The sequence below is a fragment of the Myiozetetes cayanensis genome, unplaced genomic scaffold (assembly GCF_022539395.1).
Source record: "Myiozetetes cayanensis isolate MyiCay16 unplaced genomic scaffold, myiCay2020 scf2-11, whole genome shotgun sequence".
In the NCBI taxonomy this organism is placed as follows: domain Eukaryota; kingdom Metazoa; phylum Chordata; class Aves; order Passeriformes; family Tyrannidae; genus Myiozetetes; species Myiozetetes cayanensis.
The window spans coordinates 40,485,761-40,512,214 of NW_026087411.1; the positions used below are offsets into that span (position 1 = coordinate 40,485,761).

At 38.1% G+C, this 26,454-nt stretch overlaps 1 protein-coding gene across 6 annotated transcripts in view; it reads left to right on the plus strand.

Annotated features, from left to right (window-relative positions):
• SIPA1L2 (signal induced proliferation associated 1 like 2) overlaps positions 1-12,359 on the plus strand; it is a 127,608-nt gene extending 115,249 nt beyond the window's left edge. For 2 of the 6 annotated variants that reach the window (XM_050314598.1, XM_050314600.1), the window contains 5 exons: positions 989-1,120; positions 7,407-7,460; positions 8,392-8,515; positions 10,189-10,270; positions 11,120-12,359. In XM_050314598.1, the coding sequence (XP_050170555.1) occupies positions 989-1,120; positions 7,407-7,460; positions 8,392-8,515; positions 10,189-10,270; positions 11,120-11,266 (539 nt within the window). In that variant the 3' untranslated portion in view covers positions 11,267-12,359. The remainder of the gene's footprint in view (positions 1-988; positions 1,121-7,406; positions 7,461-8,391; positions 8,516-10,188; positions 10,271-11,119) is intronic. The other 4 variants (XM_050314599.1, XM_050314601.1, XM_050314602.1 and 1 more) reach the window with 3 other exon arrangements.
• Positions 12,360-26,454: the final 14,095 nt, after the last annotated feature.

Consider the following 26,454-nt stretch of genomic DNA (forward strand, 5'->3'; position numbering starts at 1 on the left):
CCACGGTAAATAGGATTTGTACCTCTTCTGCAGGGACTTCTAATTTGTGATAGAGGATTGTAAGACTTCTTTACTTTCCTTTTCCTGATATTCTATACTTTTTAAGCAAAGTTTCTGCAAAGAATAGAGCATATCATATACTGTATTCTTTGCTCTGTAACAGGCTACTCTTTTTGATTTTTTAGGTCAGAAATCTTTAATTCAAATGGACATTGGTATCAGGACAATGACACATACAATTTTCTTGAACTATAATGTATCTTCCATTTGTATGAATGCATTTCTTCCCTCATTGTTTTTTGTTTGATCTTTTCCTGGGAAAAAAAAAGTATTATATTTTGAATAACTGGAATAACTAGATGGAAATTTCCTTATAAAATATATGTACAGCATACAGTTTGTTACAGCTCACTCTGGAATTCCCCACTAGCCTTACATCCTTGGAGATACAGCTACAAATACTAAACTAATAGGGTGGTCTTTTCAATGTGAAAATCAGTTTTGGATATAGGCTACAATTTACAAATGCATTAGAAGAAAAGCAGGTTATGTTTCAATTGGTTCTGGAACTAAATATTATAAGGTTCAGAGTAAAACCTTGCATGTATTTTGTATGTTGTTTCACATGCACCTTAAAAATATAACTTTGTGTATCTAGTAACTTTTCTGCTCAGTGCTCAGATTTAATATGCTATGCTTTAAGAATGGATGTTGCCTACTCACACAGTGTTCACATGAAAATGCAAAGAACACATCATGTGCAAAGTAGCAGGAAAAAAAAAAAACCTTTAGGAACCCTTCCTATGTATTCTGCCAACATGTAGAAATTGTTCCACCTGTACTGAGTATTGAACAGGAAAAGACAGAAACGAGAGTAATGAAAATAAGCACTCCTTGCTTATACATTTTTTACAGTTCATTTTAGTAGCTTCAGAATTAATTGTGCATAATTGTTATAGGAAGACTAATTGTTGTGTTTATTGTTTAGATGAATTCTGGTTCTCAGATGGGTCCTTATCTGATAAAGCCAAATTCAATGATCCTGGCCTGATGCCCCTGCCAGACACTGCCACAGGGCTAGACTGGTCTCACCTGGTAGATGCTGCACGAGCGTTTGAAGGTAACAGGAACATTTGAATAAAGATCAATGTTCATACACGAACTTTTCTTAAAAAATATATATTGTACAGCCACATTTTGAATTACAAAAACCCAGTGTTTGCCTCCGTAGCCCTTTAGTTCTTTTGGCAGTATCACTTCTCAGCGTGGAAGATTGTCACTAAAAAATTTGGGGTATTTATGGTACTTTCAATATCCATTTTAGATGCAATTCATCCACTTTGTTTCCCAGGTTCTTTCTGTAATCAAGTGGAAAAATCAGGTTCTTTGAAGGAGATATTCAAAGCATTTATGTTAGATGTTTGAAATGAAACTGGGAGTAACAGTTTCCTATGTTTGTGTTATGTTGTGTTTATAAACTGGTATGTGTAGTCCAAATGATGTTGCAGTTCATATCATTTTTCATAGGCCCTTGAAGACCAGCAAAAACGTACATTTTATTTTCCAGTAGCAGAACTTGAGGTGCAGGATATAGACCAGGTTTGCTTTATTAATTTATAAAATCAGATTAGAAAAAAACCTTGTCCACCTCTGGAAGCTAAACCTACACATAATGTATAAATACAGAAAGATGGATGGTGGTTTGAGTATATTTATGAATATATACAGTTGAGTGTTCGTGTTTTGTTGTTGCTGAGGGCTGTTTTGGTTAAGTTGGTGTGCTGTCCTAAAATTTCTGACATTTCTTAACTGGTGTTTCTTGCATTAGTGAATGTATGGAAAGTCAAGGGTATCTATGAATAAGGATGATGTTACCACAGTCATCATTGTAAGATACAGGTCTTAAGTTTATGAGAAGAATTGGCTGTCATGTTAGGGATTTGGTTTTTTTAACTAAAAGCAACCATAGGAATCAGTTTTCTGGTACCTGGTTCCTTCCCAGAATATGAAGTGATTAAATTTCAATTTGACCAAAAGCTTTTCAGAACTACTTACTATACTAATTTAAATGGCATTGTGAAAAACTGAACCAACAGTGATGATTAGGAATTTGAAGAACTATATTGTTTCTTAACCTGATTAACTGTATGTGCATTCAATATTACTCCAACATGGCTGTGATAGCTGGCAGGAAATACTGTGATGCTGAGACTCTTGACAGCTGTTCCCATGCATTTCTACGTTTAATTGCTCAGGGAACACCCTGCTATTTGTTATTGAAATCTGAAACTACTGCAGAAAAGATTTGGATCAGTTAGTGACTAGCTCTGTAACTTTGTACTTGAAGAGTATTTTTAAATGCTAGTAAAATTTTTGAGTTCAACTGACTGAAAGATCATTCTGTACCAGTTATGCTCCTGTATTTTTAGCTTGCTTTGAAAACGAATAGATTTTCATTCTTTTTACTACTTAGTATCGTGATGAAAATAATTTCACTTTGGAAAGTGTTTTGTGAGTGTAATTACATTTGAATTTGAGAGGGAGAGGTAGAACAACACAGCTACCCCACAGTGCTCTATCCTAGGGAGGAAAGGGTTTCAGCTGTAAAAACCTTCTTGGGTTTCAGTTGTAAAAACCTTGAATATATCTGTAGATAATGCTGAAGAACTGAAGGTATGAGTTGTAAGACAGAAACTGTTTATCAGAGTTTTTTTGAATTCTTGTAAGAATTTGAATAGTAAAAAAATCACTATTTTTCTCTGTAGGAATGAAATTATTTTCTGTTTAGGACCCTGCAGTAGAGACATCTGTGTATATCTTACATGATTTATACAGTGTTTTGACTAAATTCATAGTGCTGCAATAGAAACTTTTGCAAGGAATGGAATTTTTAAACCCTCATTTAGTTTTCTCTATCCTATGTCTTGCAATTTGGAAGTCATTAAAAAAGAATAATTGATAAGCATGTCATAAAAAATCACTGGAAGGGAATGTGTTGGATATGAATCAGCAGATGCAGTTTCTGTATGTACTTTAATGTTGTTGACTTAAGAGTTGCTTCAACTTCTCATTTAAAAATAACTTGGAACTACTGTTCTGCATTCTATCAGTGTGGAAAAGAGAGTGGATGTTTCTAAAGTTTATCCACTTCTGAATATAAAACTGCTTTGAGCTTTTTATTAAACTAGGATGGAAATTGGATCACATTTCATATAGAACCATCTCAAAAAAAACCCAAAAACAAACACACACCTCCCGTCCAACTTTCAGTGGAAAGGATCACAAGATAGATAAGAATTTTTTAATACTGAATCTGAAATTAATACTAGAGTTGTTCTGCTAATTTGGCTCTGTGAACCTGATATTTCAAAGTTACGTTCTGTTCCAGAACCTAGATACTAGACTTAATTTTATTTTTTCCTCTAGGTCTTCTGTTGATATCAGTTTATTAGAATTACTGATTTCATTCCAAGGTGAGGGTTTTTCTCCTGTGACCTCTCCAGGTTGTATGTTGACAACTTACACAATTTGATCAGTTCAATGTTCCTAATGTGGCCCTCATGATCCTTCATCTGTCTGTCTTAAAAAGCAAAGGTATCTCAATTAATGTTAGATCTAGCCTTTTTAGGTGCTTATAATGTTAGCATCAATTGGATTAAGAATTAAATATAGTAGCAAGATTTTTGCTATCATCATCTGTACTCAGGGTTTACTTCTGAGTATAACAAGAACAGCAGTCTCATTTTTAGCTTTCTTCTCTCCCCTCAAATAAGCAGTGGACAGGGTTGTTTATTAGTAATAGCTTTTATTCAACTGAAGCCTTGGTCCTATGTAGAACACTCAGTTTTAAACTGTGGAGTATGAGAGTGGGAGAAACCAGGACTTTTTTTTTTTTTTTTTTAATTGAAACTATGATGATAACTCTTCGCTTTGTGAGGATTTAATTTCACTGCTTTTGCTTGGCGAGAACTTTTGTGGGAAACTGAATACATATTTCAAACTTTTCCTGAAAATTTTCAGTTATTCCTGAGACAGGTCTTCACAGTGTAATGGAGAGCTGTGGAGGCATTAAAGGCATTAACTCCACAGGCTCCAGAAGCTGCAGTGAAGGGTTTTTGCATGAGTTTCCTCTGTTGAGGATCAGTGTTGATAAGCTGTGTGTGGCATTGTTTTAAGCCTTCACACTGCCTTCCTTTGCCAGACATAGTTTTGACTCTGATATTTATCCAGATATGATAATTAGCATGCATTCTAAAGTCAGCCCAGTCAGCATGGTCAACTGAGTAAAGATAAAGATATGGGGATTTATAGAATAAATTGGAAAGATGAATTTGAAACAGGAGAGCAAAGAAATCTCAGAAAATACTAAGGGAAATTAAGAATTATTTTTTTAATTCTCTTTTTCTATTATTCTTCTAATAGATCTCCAAGTTAGGGAAGAAGGACTTGCTTTCACCGCGTGTATTATGTTGCTAATCAGTTTTTTTGGGATCTTTTCAATGTTTTGGGGAGCAAAAGGAGAAGCTATTTTGGATGTCCATACCTGATGTTGTAATTATAGAAAAGAACTGACACAAATATAAATATGGAATCTTGTTAGGAACAGAACTTTGTACTATTTATGCTACTTCAAACTGAGCTTATTATGCTTTAAAAGGCTGTTTAGTGTTTGATCAGTCATACTGTGTGCGTAAGAAAGTCCTTCTAACGTCTCTGATTTAGTTCATTAGAATCGATGGTTTCAGCTGTTTTCCAGGTGATTTTTATAAACGTCTACTAGTGCCAATCAGAATGCAACATTTCTTAATACCAGTTTATCTTTGCAAAAACATCTGTGCTACTATAATTAATGCTATTTTAATACTTTGATTTAAAATCTTCATAGCTTAATGCAAGTAATGCTACACATAACATAATGAGAAAGAAGTGAAGCATTCAGCATGACAGATAATTATTTTAATCAAAGTAGTGCATTAAAGTGCTAGAAAAAGAAAAATTGAAAATATTTAGTTAACATTTGGTCATTTCTAGTGCATGTAATTCTTTTTGCTTCAGTGCATATGTAAGTATATGTTTGTGGGTAGACTTTTCCTTAACAATGAGAGAGTGCCTTCATGCACTATACTCACTTTAGCCTTTTCTGCTTTCCAGTACATCAAAATTGCGTAGTTTTTTCTGGCCTCTGTTAGTGGTTTGGAACAATGGAAATCCAGATTCAAATTCTTAGCAGTTCCAGCTGTATGACTCTGTTACTGTAAATTAAGATATGATTTTTTGGTCTCATCATCATTGGTCTTGCTAAGTCAACTATTGTTTAAACTTTTGATATCAAGACCAGTATATTTTTTGCAAATAGTTTTCTATGTATGGCTTCTGTTTGGAATTTGGCAGGGACATCCTAGTTAAAAATAAAGACTCTGAGATTTACATGTATTTTCTTCTGTTAGTATGCACATATCTCTTCAACTGAATAGGAGGTGTCCCTGTAGGAAGCAGAACTTAGGTCTACAGAATCATACCCAGAAATACCCTTGATTTTTCTTTGTAAAAGCTATCTGTTTTTCAAGGTAACTTTGATTTCATTTTCATTAATAAAGGCTCAAGCCAATTCTGTTGAAAACAAATAAACCAAAAATCAATAGGAAGATCTTGCTCTTCAAAGGAGAAGTTCAGTCTTCACCACAATTCAGATTTAAATAGTAAATTGGTGAAGCTGTTGCTAGGCATGGCTACTTATAGGGAGATCAGTGAGATTTTGATATAGATTTTTAGATATCAAAAAAAAAATGTGTCTTTAAAAGTACTTGAGAAGTATTCAAAGGCAAAATAATTTGCTTGTCCAGGAACCAGTTGTTGTACTAATCATTACAGAGATTTATTGTCTTACTAACTTGTTCAGAGAATTATTTTGACACTAACCTGGCTTTGGAAAATTAAAGAACTAATCTTTGAAGAGTAGCACAGGAATTTATGTAGTATGTTACGTAATTGGAGACTTTGGATTATTAGTAGCCATGTAGTGACTTTTCCCCTCACCTCGTGATAGTTAGAATATGGTTTCATATTTTATAAAGATGAATATTGGAAAATATGTTAAAGTTATGCTAGAAAAACAGGAAAGGTGTAACAATTAATTTCCTACTCTAATTATTAATATTTTTTAAATTACTTGAAATTGAACTTCACTAGGGATTATACAAGGAAGGAGAAGTTAATCCACACATTATACTTCATTGCAAGCACCCATTCTTAGATTTTTGTTGTGTTTGGGAATAGTACAAAAATATTTTAAAATATTGTGTTGTAAAATGGCATAATGTGATTTCATTAACAGCTGTGTGTACCTGGTTTTGCACCTGCTTTTATCCATCAAGAAAAATATGCTCTAAAATAGTGCTGAGGAGATCAAACTGACAAAACACTTTCTCAGCTGACAAATAAACCAGACAAGTGGTCAGTTTCTTTAATTAAGCTTAGTCAGCAGAGGAAAAAAATGCAGATTTTTTTTTTTATACTACAGTAGAATTTCCTCTGAGACACAATGTCACATGTCACAATTTGTTGGCCGTAGAAAAAACAGCGAGAGCATAACATTTGTTGCTGGCTTTGTTTCTATTAAGTGATAATGAACATGTGAATAGTGTAAAGGTGAAATCAGTAATTAGCCATGTGCTTGCAACTGCTTGTTTACACTCTCTTGTTTCTGGCCTGCATACTGTGTTTGATCTGGGAAACTAATTTTAGTTTATCCATGCTAAGTAAATCTGTTTTACTTAGAAAGTGTCAAATCTGTAAATGATGTCACTGATTATGTGTTAAAAATGATATTCTTACCTTATTGTCAGCAGATGCGGAAAAGACGTTCATATTTGCTGAGATCTATCACTAGTCAGAAATAAGGATAAAAACAGGAGAAATAAGCTGCAGTCTTTGAAATTGGACAAAATAAAACATGCAACTTTTCTTCATTTTGTTAGAGAATGAATCTCTGCTATTCCTTAAAGCTGAAGGATTTTTTTAAAATCAATAAAGAGATTTTTAGAGATTTCCTATGTTTGATTGATAAAGCTTTTAAACTGAAATGTCCTTCCTAGTTGAAAAGATCTGGCCTGTATTATTCACTGTTTGTGTCCTCAGAGTTGGAAGGATTGTCCTGTTACCGTATCGTGCCAGGTTGTCATGCTGTGTTGCAACACTGGGTATTACTATTAGAGACATGGGGTGTGACACCTCCTGCTTTACTGTGGTGTTGGTATTGGGTAAAAATGGCCTGGCGAGGCTGAGACTGAGCGCCAGCATGAGCTGCACCGGGAACATCCCACTGTGTGCGCTGTACACAAGGGCCACAGCTGCTCCAGTGGAGATGGACTGTCTTGTTTATAGGAACGTTCTAAATCTTATTCCAGGTTTTGACTCAGATGAAGAATTTGGGCCGTTCTGTCATCACACGCCGTTTCTAGGTGATGGTCTGGGATTGATGGGTTTTGCCTTTTGTAAACTTTCTTTAATATTTCCTATGTTTTGCACGTTTGCATGACAATGCAAGCTTTGGGCCTTGTGGGGTGGTAGAGCAAGGGGAGAAAGGGCAAGGCAGGCATGTTGTCACCAGAATTCATACAAGCCCACAGACATGGATTTTGTTTGGCAGAAATAAGATAAATCAATCTCCACAGAATATGGATTTTGGTTTTTTAAAGAAGAGAAGTTAAATCCTAATGAATGCATCATTTTCTCCTGTTCTGTGCAATGATGATTTGCATGGCATACTTCTATTATGTGGTGACTGATATGTTTTGGCAACCACACTGTATATCCATAGGTAATTACATCTGTGCTTGTTAGATTATGTTCTAGTCGAATTCAGTGCAGATAATAGCTTGCCTTAGTAATATATGTATTAAAACCTCAATTGATAAAAATAGTGTGAATTTATTGTTTTTCAAGTATGCAGATTACCATTAGGTTCTGCAAATGCTTGAGACAGTAAAGCAGTACGAAATAAACATTGCAGATTTCTGAGGAATCCGAGGGCTTTAAGTCCATGGAAAAATGCAGACCTGTTTGCTGAATTATTATTGTCATTGGTTGTGGCCCTGAATTCTGAAATGGTTTTCTGCAGATTTCATCAAGACCAATTTACTGTTCATATCAGCATTAAATGGTCCAGACAAAACTGTCATACTGCTGATAGACATAAAAAAATTGCTTTGGGGTTGCCTTTGGATGCAGATGTGGGGAAGCCAACTAGCTGGAACATACATCTGCTGATTATCTTCAAAGCTGAGATGTAGAAACCTGCATCCATTTTGCTAACTGAACTGGGATAATGACTATAATACAGCCCTTTATTTTGTCCAGTTTTAGACATATCCTTATGTTGCTCTTTTACAGATCAGGGAGTAGCATCTTTTTGCACCTTGAATGATATGCAGCAAGCACAGGGCTTGGAAGGAACACAGGAGTTACCTTTGGATGAGAGTCCCCCAGATGGAAAAGATTTCCTTGAAGCTGCTGGGTATGGCATTATTAAAGTATATTCCTTATAAAAGTATTTTAAGTAAATATTTTCTCTTTATGTTGCTTGTCAAATTTCCTGTATGCATATTTTCACGGCTGTTTGATGGCAGATCTTTTACCTTGACTGATCAGATTGTCTCTAATTTTGAAAAATGTTGTTTCTTGGAATGAAATTCTGGGCAGTTCTGTCTTGAAAATTTGTAGTATAGTCAGATAAAGCTCTCTCACTGTAATAGAGCTCTAATGCAGAGCAGTTAGATGCAGAGTTTCAGATAATCAAATTTTTCACTGTATTCCTCCTCTACAAGAATACTTTGTGTTACTCCTATTTCAGATTTCATTTGATTAGAACCAATAACAGGAGCTCAACTCTGTAGTATGCAACAATTTTATCTGCAGCAAATGTCTCAGATCGTGAAACAGGTGTACCTACCTACCTTTGCAACTATTTGCTGCTTGCAAACCCATAATTTGTCGTTTATACAGAGGTAAATTAATAAGAGAACCTGTAACTGAGGACTGCAGGAAAATTTATGCCAAACTACCCAATTCTTGAAATTCTTTGCCATATTCTGGGAGAAATTATTCTTCCCCTTCCCCTCCATCTTTCCTGCTTTGAGGAGTATACTTGTTAAAAGCACAGATTCAGCAGTATAATCTATCCAGCAGCACACTTTAAAAGAAAAACACATCTTTGATTAGTTTTGCTCTATAGTTGCAGGAGTGGAAGAACAGGAAATGGAGGGAAAAGTCTTCTTGCTTGTTAGATTATCACATTTTAATTTGAACCAATTTTACACAAATTAGCTTGCCTACACGGTAAAGCGTATTTATTGTAATGACTTCTAAGTCCATATATTTCCCCAGTCTAATGATCAGTAAGGACTGGAAAAGACTGTTAAAAGATGTTCCCCTTTTAGGATTGGCAAATCTGCTGGATTTGTGCAGTTGCATGAAGCAGCTGATTCAGCTTTGCATGTAAAGCTTTCTCTTCACCTTCTCTCTTTTAGGCATAATTATTCACGTGATGGCTAATTGCTTCTATAATGTACATGAAACTATCTCCCACAGTGCTCATTGTCATTCAAAAAGCAGAAGCTATTCTCAGTATTTTCCTGCAGTCATGCATTTGATTAACCTGTGGCAATATTTCATATGTTTTGACCTTTAAACAAAATATTTGTCTCCATAAAGCCCTAGGTTTATCCTTTACTGAAATGACGCTACTGCACAACAAACAAAAGAACTCTTAACAGCTCCTTTGGTTTGCAGTAATTGCTGCTGCAGCTTGCTTCACATTAGTACAGTCCTTATCAGAAAGCAGCTTGTTAACTAATGTGCCTGCACACCATTTAGCAGTGAGTGTGACTTGCACTGTCAGGGTATGTGCATAATAAGTCCTAAAACGTTCCTTCTTAAAATCATTGTAACTTCTGCCTGATTTGCATAAGAGGCAGTGTCATATTTTAGATACTGCAGGATTGGATTTACGTTCTAGTAATAGTCTTTTGCTCCTTTTGTAATAGTCTGTAATAGCAATTGATGCTGGTTTTGTCTCTGTTTTTGTAACTGATTGGTTTCATTTGCTATTACTAAAAGTGTTACTCTGCAAAAGCTGAGAAGAAAATGTTTTTAACTAACTCAGAGTGAAGGTAGTGGTTTACTTTACAGGGAACATGCTCCAAGTACTCTGACTGGAAAAGTAAACCAGCTAGAAGTCATCCTCCGGCAACTACAAACCGACCTGAGAAAGGTAAGAGACTGTTAACAATATAACTACTCTCCAGTCTTAACAGCTTTCTTTTTACACAGAGTTCATCAAGGGCTTGAATAAGTACACCAGTTAAATTACATAGTGCAGTTGTTGAATGGTAGAGCTCAGTGGTCAATCAGACCACTGAGGTGCAGAAGGCCCTGTGGGAATGGTTATGCAAACAAATTGGCAAGGCTAACTAGTTTATGGGTCTTTACTCCAGAATAAATGTTCTACATTTAGGCATACCCCAGAAAGAATGAGGCACTTGATGTTCATTTATGGCATTTTGGATTAAACAAAGGATAGGGATGTGGTTAGCACTTCAGATTTGCATCCTTGTTGCCTTCTTGGTAACGTAGCAATGACTTCTTTGTGCCTCAATTTGCTGTCTAATTTCTGAGCTGGACACAATGCCAGGACTGCTAGAAATGAGACTACTCTGGTGAGAAAATAATCTTGTAAGGGAAAATTTTGGAATTAGATATTTTTCTTCCTTAACATGTGCTTGAAATCAATTCCTTACAACTTGGGCTCTTACATGTGATTTATTATAACTAAAACCTTCTTATGCTTTTAGTTCTTGATTCTTTTTTTGTTAAGTGGAATAAACTCCTGTAATTTTTCTATTAAAGAAACATCTAGTTTTCTTTTTAGCTTGCAGTATTTTCTTAGAGTGAAGGAGCTAGTTGGAGCATATTTGGGGAATTAACTTGCAGTTAGTTGTCTTAATGGATTAGGGAGCTCAACAAAATAAGTCTGTATGACTTGTGTCGAAATATTAACAACAAAAATAAATGCTCTCATCACGACTACTCACTTTACTCAACCTGTATCTTTGTTAACCAGGAAAAACAGGACAAGGCAGTTCTCCAAGCAGAGGTACAGCACCTGAGACAAGATAACATGAGACTTCAGGAGGAGTCTCAAACAGCAGCTGCTCAACTGAGGAAATTTACAGAATGGTTCTTCAATACGATAGACAAAAAATCCTAATCGGCAGACCCCTGGCAAATACTTATTTGAACAATGTAACAGCTGTATTTTTTGAATTAGCAGGGTAATAATTTCACTGTGTTCACAATCCATTTTAGGTGTTTCTGCCACATTCTTTATCCAGCTTTATTCGTTTGAAAAGGGGAGAGAACTGTGGTAGTCTGTCTTTAAATCCATATGAAGAAAGCAGAGAATAGCAGATATTTGTTTGTGTGCAGATGAATGTAAAAAATCCTTAGTGTCATTTTAGACATTTTTAGAAGTTGCTCTGGCTGGGGCTTGCCTGAAGAGGAATATTTGGGGTTTTAGTTCCTGCATTTCAGGTGCGCTGGTGAAGATGTTAAAGCAATTTACATTAGCTTGGGCTTCAGTATTGTAAGATAAAAAAAATAACCAGACATATACTTTAATGTTTAAAAGGTGCTCTATTTTTTTGTATGTACAGTAGTTTTATTTCCACAGTCCACATTGTCATAGCAATAAGAATGGAGGTATAGTGAATAGTCACAGAGCTGTGTTTATAAAATGTTAGCACTGATGTGTTTAACACTAGTTTGGATGCAGATACATTAGAGATTATTTATTTGCAGGAACAAATGGTGCCTGAATATAAACAGTGTTCTGATTTTCTAAAAATACACATGCCTTGTAAATGGCTCACTGGGGTTAGCCCTCTCCCAACTTCAGTTACTTTTGTATAGTTGATGTTCAGCTAAACAGTTACACTGCTTAACTATTGAAATCATGTACGGTGTGAGCCAGCCAATCAATTGTACAATGCCAAATTTGTTTATCTTTGTACAGAAGCTTTGATCAAGTGTCTTGTATTTAACACCTTTATTTAAGCTTATTTAACCTTAAATTGTTGTTTTTATAAAGTTTGTTTTATCTGCACTATGGTGAGGTCAGTTGGTTGCAAGTTGTAATATTTTTAGCTTGCCAAGACTGTACTGAGGAGTTCTAGAAAATTCTAACAATTGGATGCTGCTAGTACACAATTGATTTGTTTGTATGCTTTAACATTTTTAACTGTTTAATTTGAAATGAACATACATCCTGCTTTTTTAATAAATGTTAAAAATCTAAACCTGAATTATTTTATCTTGTATTATCTGTAATCACTGTTATCAGTAGTATTTCTTTGGTGTGTCCTGTCCTGGAACTGAGGAGGTAGCTCCACCGGTCAATGAACAAAAGCTCTTTTGGCTGTTCATAGGCATTGATTAGTGGCCTAGGAGAAAAAATACTGCTTTACCAAAATATACACCCTAGGGAAAATTTTCAGAAGGGGTCTAGCTTTCTTATAATACCTTATATTAGCTGTAGCAGGAAATAGGTTGCAATTTCTGGTGCCAGCAACTGAGGATGTGAGGATTGCACTGTAAACATATGTGAGATGCATTGTGTACAGTACTGAACTTAAAATTTACATCAAAACAGAACACTTTTACAAAACAAAAGTAATAAGCACATTTGACTTGTCCTGAGAGAAAAATAAAATATCCCAGTTGTATCTCAGTTTCCTTTCAGCTGCTGATTGCATTAAGGCAAACCTATAGAAAATTGTTGAATAATTAAAGATTTTATTCAACTCATACAAGTAAAATTCCGTGCCCATTGTTAGTGCACATTGGCTGACAAACGTTTTGTAAGTTGAACAAATGGCTGCCACTGCTGTAACAATTGTTGAGAGAAACTCCTTTTAGAAAAAGTTATACATGAGCAGATAATCAAGGCTTTGGTATCCTTACGTTGAAATTAAAAAGGCCATTTTATCTTTGGTATGCAAAAGTCAGAGGTTTTGATGAAAAATACAAACAATATCCACTAAGCTTCATTAACAGGGTAATTAAACATGGCAGTCATGTGTTGCACTAGCTTCCAATTTAAGCACCTTACAGAAGTCATTAGCAAACCCATCTGGCTGGAGACCTTGCCAAATGACTGTGTTGAACAACTTGGGCAATTTGTCTGTGAACATGTTTCTTTGAGGGTTGGTCTGTCCCCTTTGAAAAGCTGTGCTAACTGAAATGAACTCGAGGATAAGCTTGTTCTGAAGGGCCACTATTAGGTTTGTGTAAGAGTTTATAGTCTAATATTCATTTTAGTTCTTTATCTCACAGTTACTGAAAACCAGCATTTATAACTATGTGCACAAAAAGGACTTTCAGTAGTTATCTTTGCTAGTTTTCTCATCCAACTGAAAATGTTTGATTTCCAAAAGTGACAGAAAACTTTGTCTACAAATCTCCTATTTCTTCTGCTGACAAAAGCACTTTTGTGTCAGCAGCACATGGTTCTTCCTTAATTAACCCTCATCACAGGGAAAAGTTTTTAGTCTGGCTGTTACTGTTTTAATGACATGGGAATACAATATTTATCAGAGACCATGATACAGTTTTGGCATAGGTAAAGGATGTTTAACTGAACATATTAATCAACTGGGTTTTTTAAGAATAATCCTCTTGCAAGCATTTTGTTCACAAAAATTCTTGGTTTATACACATGAAGGCAAAGACTTAAGTCTACATAAGCAGCTAGTGTGGAGCACTAGGGAAAGTTGGAGTGTTGCTAACCTAGGTTTTGGGGGTGGGAGGAGATCGTTCAGGCTCTTCCTTGTCCAGTTCCATGACCAGTCCAGCTTTTTAGTGGCTGAAATTGTGTTAGCTGGGTTCTGGCTTAGTTTCATCTGAAAGCTTTGTGCTCTTAGACCATTCTGTATGATCCCAAGCCGAGAAAGTGCCAGTGATTGGGAAACTGACTTCAGAGATGTGTTTGTGATCTGAATTAAAACAATAATATGGAAGCATTATAAATGTCAACAAAGTCCTCCCAGCACAGCAGGCCATGCTGTTAAGTGCTGAGATGCAGAAATCAAACATGGGCCAATGCAGATGTTTACTTCTGCAAAAGGGACAAACACCAATCACGGCAAAATTACAAAATGTTCTGGTTCTGCCCTAGAAGGGACAAATCAAGATTTATTTGTAGATCTCTGTTGAAGGCATGCTTACTGAGACATTTATCACAATGTGGACTGTACTACGTACAGTTTTTTTCTGAGACCACTATTACTAACATAAGGGATAATTTCTAGTGTTTTTCCTGTTCCTGAGTGGGTAGTCATACTTGGTTTAGGCAACTGATAGCTTTATACAGAAGCTATGTATGTCCTCTGTGTATTATATAAATTCTCTAAATAGTTAATCTTTTTTTGTGCCTGAAATCCAGTTACGTGGGGAGATGTTCAGAGCATTTGTAATATAAACTAGCTAACTGTAGAGCAGTTGTTTGGGAAAACAACTTTCAATGCAGAAAAATTGCTATGTGTGTTACGTTGTTGCAGTACTTCTTGAGCTCTGTGCTGACTGGTTCTAATATATAAGGAAGTCAGTGAACTCAGGAATCGTTGTACAATTTGAAACCATCAGAACCATTAATTATTGTGAAAGTAAGGTATTCTTCATCCCATCTTCTTTCTTCCACAGCAAAGACTAGAAGAAAAATAATGTCTTTTAATTCAAAAGTAAATATAAATCTTGATCTCTATGTACACAGGTTGTATTTTTCATCTGATTCCTTTCACTTCCTTTATTTCTCTCCCTCACCATGTTCCCATGGTTTTCCCTCAAGGAGAATCCAGTGTCAGAAGGAAAAGTTTTGCAGTAGGTGCCTAGTCTGGCCAGCCAGGGAGAGGTCTGGGTAGGTTTAGACAAAGCCATAGAGTGGCAGGGCCTAAGCATTTTGCTGTCTGTGCTCCTGCATTCTTTGCTCCAGTGGCTACAAAACAGAAAGCAAGGCTGGTACAATTTCATCCAGCCTTGCCAATGCAAATCTTTGCTATTTTGCAGACTCTGCAGTCACTCACTGTCTTACACAATGCTAGCTTTCTGCAGACATTTTTGACTCGTGAGTAAAGCAACCAGGCAAGAATGTGTATTTCCAAAGTAAACTGTATCTAGCAGGTTTCTAAAAACTTCACCAGGGAAGCACTTAAAAAAATAGAGATAGAGGGTTGTTTTATTTTTTTTTGATTCTCCTTTCAGACAACCAACTGATGAAAGTGTGTGACTATTTGAGTGACAAGGGTTGTTAATAAAAGAATAAATAAGTGACCCCAGGGTTGTCCAGTAGTAAATAGTAGTCTGGTCATCTGAGATTCATGTTACCACTAACACTGTAGTCTTGCTTTCATCTCAGGCATAAATTTGATAGGTAATATTTTCTGAAAAAAAAATCTTTTTTTTGAAACCTGAGCTACCTACATTCTCATCAGCACTGTGTTTTTCTCTCCACGTAGACATTTTATTCAAGATGATGGATATTCCTTTCTGAAACCCAAGACACAGTGTTTCTTTACCAGACAAAATGTCTCTCCTGTGTGTAAGAACAGTGCTCCAGGAAGTATATTCTAGCACTAGTGCAACTTTAGGCTGTTATTGCTCAAGGTAGACTGTCTTCTGCCACACAGCTCCTGTATTCTTGGTCTTCCTTTTGTTTGCTAAGAGCTGACTTTCTCAGTAGGGGTTTCAGTAAAAACAAGCACAAAACAAAAAGCTCCTTCAGACTCGCAACGTCTTCATTTTTAGGAAATACATGGCGGTTTGTAAAGGTACAAATATGCTATCATGTTGTTCTTTTCTGTGCCGCCTTCTGTCAGGAAGCTTAAAAAGGAACTTCTGAGTGGCTCCGTACTTGAACAGTTCAAAGCCTGTTTGCTGAAATGCTTGTGTATGAGTAGGTTATTTTAAATATAAGCGCTAATTAATATATAAATACGTTCAGCATGCTTTTAGCCTGTATACAGACCAGAGGCAACCTTGTTTCTGATGAGGGAAATGCTATTCCATCAGTTGCAGTCTATGTTGGCTTGGACAATGAGGAATGAGTAATCTGCCATTCGAAAGAGAAAGCAAACAATGGGCTCATTCCTACATGTTTTAATGTCACATAGACAACAGAAGCTGCATATCATGTCGCCAGAAGGACTCCAAATGACACTATTAAATCAGACTGTGCTTTGTGAGCTGGGTGGCTGATTTCTTTAAAAATATCAGAAAACGTATTCGGTTTCTCGGGTGTAAATCAGATTTAATATAACAGAAATTACTGAAGAGAGTAAAACTGGGAAAAAGAATCAGTCTCTTTGTGTGGAATGGTGAATTACATCCAGACCGTGTTTTAAAATGAGGTCAAGTGATCAGACCAAAAACAGGATATGAAAATAAAATTGAAGTCGTTCTTTATTAACCGTGACCTCAGTAGTCCACAGTGGTTTGGCTCATTGATTTCTAATGTTAATGTGGTTTAAACTTCTTGCTAAGCTCTGAAGAATGTTCTTTCAACAGAACCATATCTATTAAATGAGTCATTTGCTCTTTAAGACTAGATAGCTTTACAGCACAGCACGCCATAAGCCTCCTAATGTCTCGCCAATTGTCCAGCAGGATTGTTGATATTTATACAGAAAAACTTTAAAGGGATGCTGACAGTAGAGTTTCATCATCTGTAAATAGCCTTACTAGGGTTCATGCATAAAATCCTCTTGGATTTTTGCAGTGTGAATTCTTGCTAAGAGTGTGTCAGTACCTTCCTTCCCAGTCTGTCCTAGTTTGTTATTGCAGAACAACCCAGAGTTCTTCAGCCGCTGATTTTTTTTTTAATAAATCAAACATGAAATAGAAGAGAGTCTGAAAGAAACCTGAGTGAAATCAATCTGCAGACTAGCACACAGGAGCATCCTTTTTGAATGTTTTTATAATGTCATGGAGATGCTTTAATAATCCTCTTAGACTGAAAAAGAGAAAAATGACTAGGCTTGCATATGCAACAGGCCAGTGCATAATTCCTGAATGCACCACAGGTTCTCTGTCAAGCCATGCATACAGCAAACCCCATTGCAGTGAATGGCTAACAATATGGTAATAATGACTTGTCCACATGTTCTATGAGAAATGCTACAAATTCCCTCCATAGGAATCATGATTTTTCATCTCTAGGAAAGTTCTCAGAAATAGCCAAGCTGCATTTTTTAAATGATGCGGAAATGCTCACTTACTGTTAATGGCATGAACCCCGTTGTGAGTGTTGTGACTGAGAGTGAGCATTCTAAGCTGTGCTGACATGCAATGCAGATACTGAGAGGCATCAGAGGTGCAGAAGATACTCTGATCTTCTGATGGAGACAAGTTTTTTTACAAAAACAGGTGTTCTCACAAAAAAAAAAAAAATCTTTCCTTCCTGCCCACGAGGTCTGGTTTTTTCGTATTGCTCCTATTGAGGAGGAATATTTCCTTACTTGAGGATAGTGTCATTTTCCCTAGCACCCTGCAGGTTATTTTGTGAGTCCTTTTACTACAGACAAGTCTCTCATTTCTTTTGTGAGTGCCCAGCCAGCCTAAAGGCTCCCTGCTCTCTGTTGCTCCCCTTCCTCACTTGCACACTGGAGTAGCCTCTCCACTGTCCTCCTGTAGCCTTTTAAACTGTCCATAACACACAGCACACAGGTAGTAAACAGTGAACAAACATTGGATGCCAGGTCATCTTTTGTAGACCATACTTTTGCCAAGAAATGTTGAACTGGATGATCCTTGAGGTTCCTTTCTAAATGAAGTCCTTCCATGAAGTACAAGAGATACTGCCCTTCACACTTACCTATGTGTCTTCGAACCATTTGGTTATGGTCATATAATGATCACTCTGGACAATCTGATGTTACCACTGAACACAAACTGTGTATTGCAAAATGTAAACGTCTCATTGAAGTCATCTACAGCAAGAAGTGGCACAAGAAACTTCAGATATTTTAAGGAAAAGACGCATTTCTTGGAAAGCTAAATGGGATTATTTTTTCTTCTTTTTTTTTTTTTTTTATATATATGGTTTTAATTTTAAACAAACTTTCTCAGAAGCCCTGAGATGGTTCAAATTTGCTTGTAGAACTTTGCTTAGTGGCAGACAAATTCAGGGTTCCTAGATTATTTTGGAAGTAACCATAGGAGTTATATTCCAAGTGAATGAAGTATCTTTTGTGGTGTCCAAAGCAGTTGCCTGTACAGCTGAAAAGCTATCCCTTTGAAAGTGTACTTAACCCCCAGTATGTGTTAGGTATTGTACTGTGTAAAAAAACCCTTTTCTATGAACCCTGGACAACTGGGGCTTTACATTCCAACTCTGAGCAGGAAATATGGAGAACTCCACGTCTTTAATGAGGCTGCTTTTTGTTCTCTTAAAATTATCTGATGGCCTTAAACTTCCTAAGGCAACATTGCCAGAAAAGAAAACTCTCTTTCATCTCTAAGTGCATTTTCTTCATTGGGCCTGTATGCATTTGGAGGGTCTAGAGTACATTTTTCATAATTGCAGAGACATTTTTTTCTTCCCCTGTGAGCAACCACATTGCCTTTTGAAGCTGTTTCAGTTACTGTCAATTGACGGGACTTATAGTTTGTGACATAAATGTTGTCAGGAAGGAATGTCTGGAGGTCATCCTGTCCAACCTCCTGAGCCAGCACCACCATTTTGCCAGGTTAGGTATGGCTTTGTCTTGCCAAGTCTTACAAACCTCCAAGGGCGGCAGTTCCACATCCTCTCCAGGTAACCTGTACTATCCTACAGTAATGTTGGGTTTTGTTTCTAATGCCCATCCAAGTCACAATCAGTGGTTGTCGCCCCTTGCTTCACCTGGCAGTACCAAGGTTTTGGTTTATTTTATGTGTGTACATACTCAAAAAGTAGTTGTAGACTACTATTGAATCATCCCTTAGTCTTTTTTATCAGGTGAAACAATTCAGTTCTGCCACTTTTTGCCCATTTGCTTAAGACCCTGTACCATTTTAGCAGTTCTCTGCTGCTCTCTCTCCAGTTTATTACCATCCATCTTATACTGGGAGTCCAAAACTGAACAAAATATTCCAGTTTAAGCCATACCAGTACATTTAATTAGCCCATACATCCAGGGCCATGCAGCATGACTGTAGTTTCTGCCCCTTTCATTCTCTTTCCCATCAACTGCAATGCTCTTGGGAGATGCAGTGATTTTTTTTTTCTTTTTGTTACATCTGAGATTTTGTCTGGTTACGGTTGGAGGACAGGAGACGCTTTGCTATTGATGTCATCTGTGGAGGTGGACACCAAGGGTAAAGGCATTTGCAGATGGACACATAGCCCTGATAGACACAGTCAAGAATGTTGGTGTTGGGCAGAAGTTGAAGTAAAAACACATACATACATACATACACCTTCTGTGAGACTCACATTAGTGGAACCCCCCCAGAGGAGCGTGGTTACTGAAAGGAAAATAAAATTCTTCAGCTTAAGGCTGTTTTCAAATAACGCTGTTGCTATTTGTTGCAAATTCAAGAAGGCTCTGGGTAGCAACCTTCTCACTTGTGTTTCTGCTACAGATTCTCAAGGAAGATCTGTCCAGATGAGGCCTCATACATCTGAACTCATCGTGTACATTTTCTTAATAGCTGGAGAAGGAAAACAAGGGTTTGCAGGACGTGGTTCGTCAGGATGATATCACAAAGCTCTTCTGAAGTGAGTCACCCACTGACAGGCCCTCTTTCTCTCTCTTTTACACGAGAGGAGAACCAAAAAAGGAGCACAGGTGTGAAGTTCAGCGGTATAGTATGTTTTCTGGAGTTTTTCATTGTTTGTTGCTTTTGCTGCCTTTAATGTTTCAATGAATGTTTATGAAGATCTTGAACAAAATGCAAAACACTCTGCCCTGCTTTAGCTAGAAAGCAAGATCAGTGTCCAGATTATTTGAAGTCAGCCCTGTTTTGTGTTCAACACAAGGTATTATCCCTCAAAGGTGAGTTTTTATTTTGAATAAATGGGAACAGGAGATGTGAGATACACTCACCCAGCTTATCTTGGCTAAGACAACTTCAAAGCATTGTTGGATGCCTCAGTAAAGGATATATGATCACCCGGAAACAGATTTTTATAAATCAGGTTTTCTACCCTTTTCCAACAGGTTATTATGAGGAGCAGAGTTCTGCTGGATTCAAGATGGTGTTAAAGTAAAATCTAGTCGAGGCTCCAATAGAGCATCTAATAAACAAAGTGACTTTGAGCCTGATCTACCAGTTTGGTACTCTAGTTTACTTCTAGAGAAGCTCTATTCACTTAATCTTACCATACTTTATATTAGCTTCAAACTACAACTGTTCACTGTTGAATCAAGTCCTGTGTTTTGATGAAGATACAGAGAAGTGTTTTTTAAGAAGTTTTTTAAAAGTGCTGAGTCTTTGTTTGTTTTGGAAGATGTTAAAACATGTTAAAGAAAATTAGTTCTAGGATGAGTATTTGCATGACAAGTTCTGCCTACAGCAAATCTCTATGACTGAGCTGCAGATCTCTAAAAATAAGATTTCAAATTGGAATGCTTATGCAAGTCTTAACACTTGTGGTACCAGAGCGTGTTGCCATATAACAGTGTGTTGTCACACTGCACTGAATTTCTGACCTCTCTTTCATTGTGAGACAAATTGATCCTCTAACATTAAGGCCATAAAGGATTACCTGAATAGAAATGTTTTCTGGATACTTGTAATGAAACTCAATATGCATGGTTCAAGTAACCAGTAAATGAATTAATTATTGTCACCAGTTTGTAAATCACAGTGCAAAAGCCAAGTGCAAAGCAGAAGCATCACCAAGCAAAACTGTAGGTAACAACAGAGATTTTTTACCTATGCCTTTGTCTTACACTCCACAGATGAAAATTTTTAAAGAGCAAAAACATACACAACCCAATAACTTTGTGTAGAAATTAAATCCTCCGGTTCCAGAAGATGTTATTTCTAATGCACAGCAATGTGAAACAGTGGAGCATTTTTGCATTTGCCCTCTCTAAAGGGAGGTATCAGTGGCCAAAAACAGCAGTTATAGAAAATATTTTAAGGGGAATTATGCTGTCTCTGTTACTGCAAGGCGGGCTGGTGCTCAGAGTCTCTCTGGCTGCACAGGAACTGGAGCAAACGGGAACTACTGAGAAACACCAATATATTTAAGCCTCCATGACACCAATATATTGAATCACCTCTGGCTCTTTCTCTTACTCTGTTGATCATGTTACTGGAGTCATTTGGATCATTCTTCAAGGTAATGGAAATTATGCTGGGGAACAGAGCCAGGATCACAAGAGCCAGAGTAGCTGAAAGAGCAACAGCTCTGCTTGCCTCTCCCTCTTCATGCCCTGGGCTTCCTTGCTGCACCTGGGATATGTGCCATAGATTTGAATCCCAGGAGGCTGGAGTGACTCACCCAGTGACCTGTAGAAAGGTTTAAGAATCGCCCTCCCTGCCATTTATACCTGTGGAACAGTTTGTCTGGGAATGTAGTTATTTTGACTTACTAACATGGGGCTGTGCTTGGGGCAGGCCAGGCTGCTGCTGTGTGTATGAGTTTAGTCTCCTTTTTCCAGAGCCTGGAGAGAACTACATGCATTCCCGAAACAGAAACAGGCATCAAAAGGCATTGCCTTCAATCTGGCAGGAGACACCATCGTCTTTGATGTAAACTGGTGCGCGGCAGGAAAACTAACCCAGCTCTGTGGAACCTGAGCTCTGTCAATCCCTCTAGAAAACAGAGGGCAGAGCATCGCTGTTTTTGCTGATAGGGCCTGTTAGCCCAGAGGTGAATGTACTGGTGCCAGGCACTAGTTTGAGGGGTACAAATGATCCATAAGCCAACAGCATTTATGATAACAGTATGTGTGATATCCCTTGTGAAGAGACCATATTTGTTTCTCCAAAATGAGTTGCTTTTTGCAAGACTACCCTTAGCCTATGAGTGCTCCTTCTTTTATGAGTATTTCTCCAGTAGCTTACCCAGGGCAGGGGTTATGAGAGAATGCAGCAATTTATATTTCAAACGTCACATGAGAACCTCCTTTTGGAGCTATTGTGAATTTCAGATCATTTGACCTTCCTTCCATGTGCTCCACAGATTCAGATATGAAGGCCCTTTTGGATTTACAGATTTCAGCACCTAAATCTGATAACCAAGGTAACTTTGTGTGAGCTGAATTTACCGAAGGGAAAACTTTACAACATTTTAAGCAACAACAACTCAACTAGCTGCTAAAAGAACTGGGGGATCTGTTTCTCTCTGTTTTCTCTGATAATGTCCAAGACAGAGCTGAGAGTTTTAAAACTAGAGGAGTCTTTCTTTGCTTTTCTGCTCAATACTCCACAAAAAAACTTTCACCTTTTGTCCTTACGCCTCAGATGAAATCCCAGCACTCTCAGTCAGGTGATCTACTTTGATTCACTTGCAAAGTAAAATCAATAATCTCATTTAAAAACCTTGCTGGAGGCAGGGAATCGCCCTTGTATTGGACATGCTATCAGAGAAGAATCTTCCATTCTGGGTGCAACCTGACCTCCAGCCTATAAGGATAACTAGCCTGAGGAAGCTTGAGGGGTTTAGTGGCAAAATCGAGTGTATGAAGGGATTCTGTTAAGAGCTATGTACGGTTACCTAGGAGCTATTAGGATTATAGCACATTTCAGTTACTCAGTCACACACTTTTTCCACAGATTTTCTAAATAATTGTGTTTGAGCCAATATACACAGGATGATGTAAGGTATAGATAGGTGAATATGTTGACATGCTGAAAGCATAAGTACCAAAAGACACGGTCTTTCTGTAGCTTGCCTCATTATACACAGATGACAGCCAAAGTCACAGTGTCTCTGTGAAATCACGGGTTTCTTTGATTATCACTGAGAAAACATCCATTTCCATTTTTCAGAAGGCTGTTTCAGGAACTACTGCAGAAGAAAACCAAACCAGGGGAAGCCTGAATGCTATGTTTTGGGTTCCTAGTGCAGAAACCCATTTCCCCCTCCCCACTACCTCCCTGATTTTGTTGTTAAGTAGAAATACACACAGGTAGTTTCATGGCAGAGGAGACCAGATTTCCACAATGGGAAACTACACTGTGCCTGACTTCCAGTCTGTATCTGGTTCTCATCCTTTAGGAAAGGAATACAGGAGTTTTCCAAAGCTAGATGTGGGACCAGACATGTATATTTTATAATAAACCCTAGTAATATCTCAAGTGTCCTTTTAGATTTAAAGAGTGTATGATTTCATAGAGTGACTTCATCTCCTGAGGCCTTCAGAAGTGCTCATCGATAGTCTTGGAGGAAGCGGCACCGCTGCTGAGGGAAATATGACACTCAAAGATAGAGGAGAGTGCCCTATGAATCTGCAAATGATCAGATTTACTGAGGTGCAATCTCCACCTCTCCAATTACTATCTTGTGGGAGGATGCAGCGTCCCATGTACTTCCCATGCTGCACACAGCCCAAGTGGCCCCAGGAGAGTGAATTCGCCACGTTTGTCAGCTACCAGATCTGAGGAGTCCCTTGGTGATCCTGAGTCATATGAAGCCTCATAGCGCATGATACAGCAAGAGCATTTGAACTCTGTGGTCCTCATTGCCTAATTCCCTTGAGTGTAAGGGAGTTGCATACCTTCCTGTTTGCTTGACTTTGAGGTCCTTCATAGACCACATCAGTTCTTGAGACAGGGAGTCAAGCTGGCAGCTGATGTAAACCAGCAGAGCCACTGATGGGCAATGAGAGCAGATTCCTCAGCACAGGGTCATGGTTACATGTTCTCTGGATGTTCTGCAATGCAAACACTATGCCTCCCCTTTGCCTGTTTGTACAGTGTCCATCTGTTTTTCTACTGAGCTGATGTCAACTTCATCACTGCAGGCACCAGCAAGAGTTATGCACACATGGGAAGGTCAGGGGAGGCTTCAAAGACAGTTGACTGTGAATGTCCAGAGCTTTTTTAAAAGCAAAAGGTAAGGGCCAGGGGAATGCAAGTGCAGCTACAGTAACAGGGAGGCAATGGAGGCATGGAAGGGACAGGGTCTGTTCAGTTTTTCCTCCTGGAGCTCTGGTCTGATATGTTTTCACATCTGCCAGGGCTCTCATGTGGCTTATTATCCCAACTGGAGCAGGCTGTGGTCCAAAATGCAGATTGCCAGATGTGACTCAAGCACCATCACTGCCCATAAAGGCTTACCAATTTTTGGTTTAAGAATGAAAAAGCAGTGACATGAATCATTAATGTCAGACATCTGATTTGTTCCCAGAGGTATACATCTTTCCTCAACAGCTGATTTCTGCTGTTTGAAGCTACAGACATTTGGAGTAGCAGTGGTCTTAAAATGAGTGTTGTCTCCATGTTGTCTCTGCTTGTGCCAGAGCCCTGGACAGCCAGACCTGGGAGTGGAAATTGGATTAAATTGAGCAGAAGGTGGGGAGACCATCCTGGAGGCCAGAGCCACTGCCATCCCCACCATATATTCTGTTGACAGCCTACTCCAACCCTGGAGAAAGGTTGAGTCAGATTTGGGTTGTTCCTTTGGTTTAAGTATGTCATTAAGTCTCAAACTGTTAGCATGTTCAGTGGCACTTTGATATGAATTGGAGCCAGGGAAAATGTTAAATTGGAATCTGTTTATTTTTCTTCTATGATGATAGATGATGAACAATGCATAAAACTTTGTTCCCTCTCTAGTGCAGGAGGTGAACAAACTCAATTTCACCCAAGAGCAACCAAGAAAAAGGAGCTGATTTTGTCTTTGAAGCCTAAGCATTGATCATAAAATATATGATACTATTACAGTACGTGCTTTCTTCAGGTGCATGGAGGGAGTCTTTGTAGCCACAAAGTAAGAGACATCCTGTTGTTCTTGGTTATTTTATGCTGTACAAGGCAACTACTCCTATTTATAACGCGTGAAATGTTCAGCCACTGGAGTTTTCTGCCTGGCTGATTCTGCATTAATTTACATTGAACATTAGTCTTATGATTTACAGACTGCCAGATTCCCTGAGTAGGATAACTACCTTGAAGAAAGCTTCTCACCCACAGGATGGCTCAGACAGAGAGTTTCACTTGTCTCTGCCAGCTTCAGCCTGGGATCTTGAAAGAAAGAAAGGGCAGGCAGGTAGGATATGGCAGGCAAAGCAGCAGTTTTGGCACCACAGACAGTATTTGCTTTGGGTAAAAGGTCTAACATGGAACATGGGCTTACTCCTCTCTCTTGTTACTTCCAGATGCCTTCCTTTGAACACATGGATTCTGTCCGGCCCCAAAGGGAAACTGAAACTTTTGTATGGGAAAATTCATCATCTCACTTTTATAGCTCAAGGGCTTGTGCCTGCTCCTCGTAGGAGCTGAGGTGGAACGTCTTCACTTGGGAACCCAGATTTATGGCCACTTAGGCATTACACAAGGATATAAAAGCAGAGTCAGATCCCACAGCCTGCAAATCCTTGGGAACTAGCTCTCTAATTTGGTTACCTGGTGTGGTGTCAGCACTTGTGCTTTGAGGAGACAACGGCTCCAGAAGAGCATCACCCAAAGGAACTCCATCTTCAGTGAGTAATTTGGCAGGCACAACAACTTTGATGATTTAGCACTGTGCTCAAAAAGACAGTAACTACTTCTGGCTTGAGAATAAAGTAAAGGACAGGGAAAGGGGAGGATTCAGGTGTTTGATTGTACCTTACATGCTTAGAGCAACAGCCCTTCCTCCTCCTCCCTGTCCCACTCCCTACACTCCTCCCTGAGCTGCAGGGAGCAAAGAAAGAAGCAGGTTTTTTTGGTAACCTAGCTTTGGTGAGACAATATGTTGTCATACTCCATCTAGGCACTTACAGATACCTCTACAAGGTGTCAGTATCACCACTGATGCTAATGGACATCTACGTTGTCAGTCTTGAAAGAGAGGCAAAAGGCTGAGTTACAGACAGGAAACCCAACACAAAGTGCTTGTCCAGTTCAGATGTGAAATGTTGCACAGAGTGAGGGAATTCATACTCTGGCTGCTCAAGCTCCATGTGTCCTGTGCAACTGTGCAGAGTGATGCTCTTTCAGGGCCAGCAGTGGGGAGGCTCTCACAAGCTCTAAGTCCATGTCAAACAAAACAAAACAAAAACAAAAGGGAAGGCTGCTAGTGAGTTTACCAGCCTGAATTCCCATAGCACTGGGAATTGTAGGCTCCAATCAGTTGCTCATGGTAGTTGATAGTAAGTGCATGTAAATAGGTGAACATCACTTGTGGCAAGAGAGATTATCTGGGATGGCTTCTCTTACTAATCCGGCTGGATGCAATTAGATTATGAGAATTTCTTCCAAAGCAAA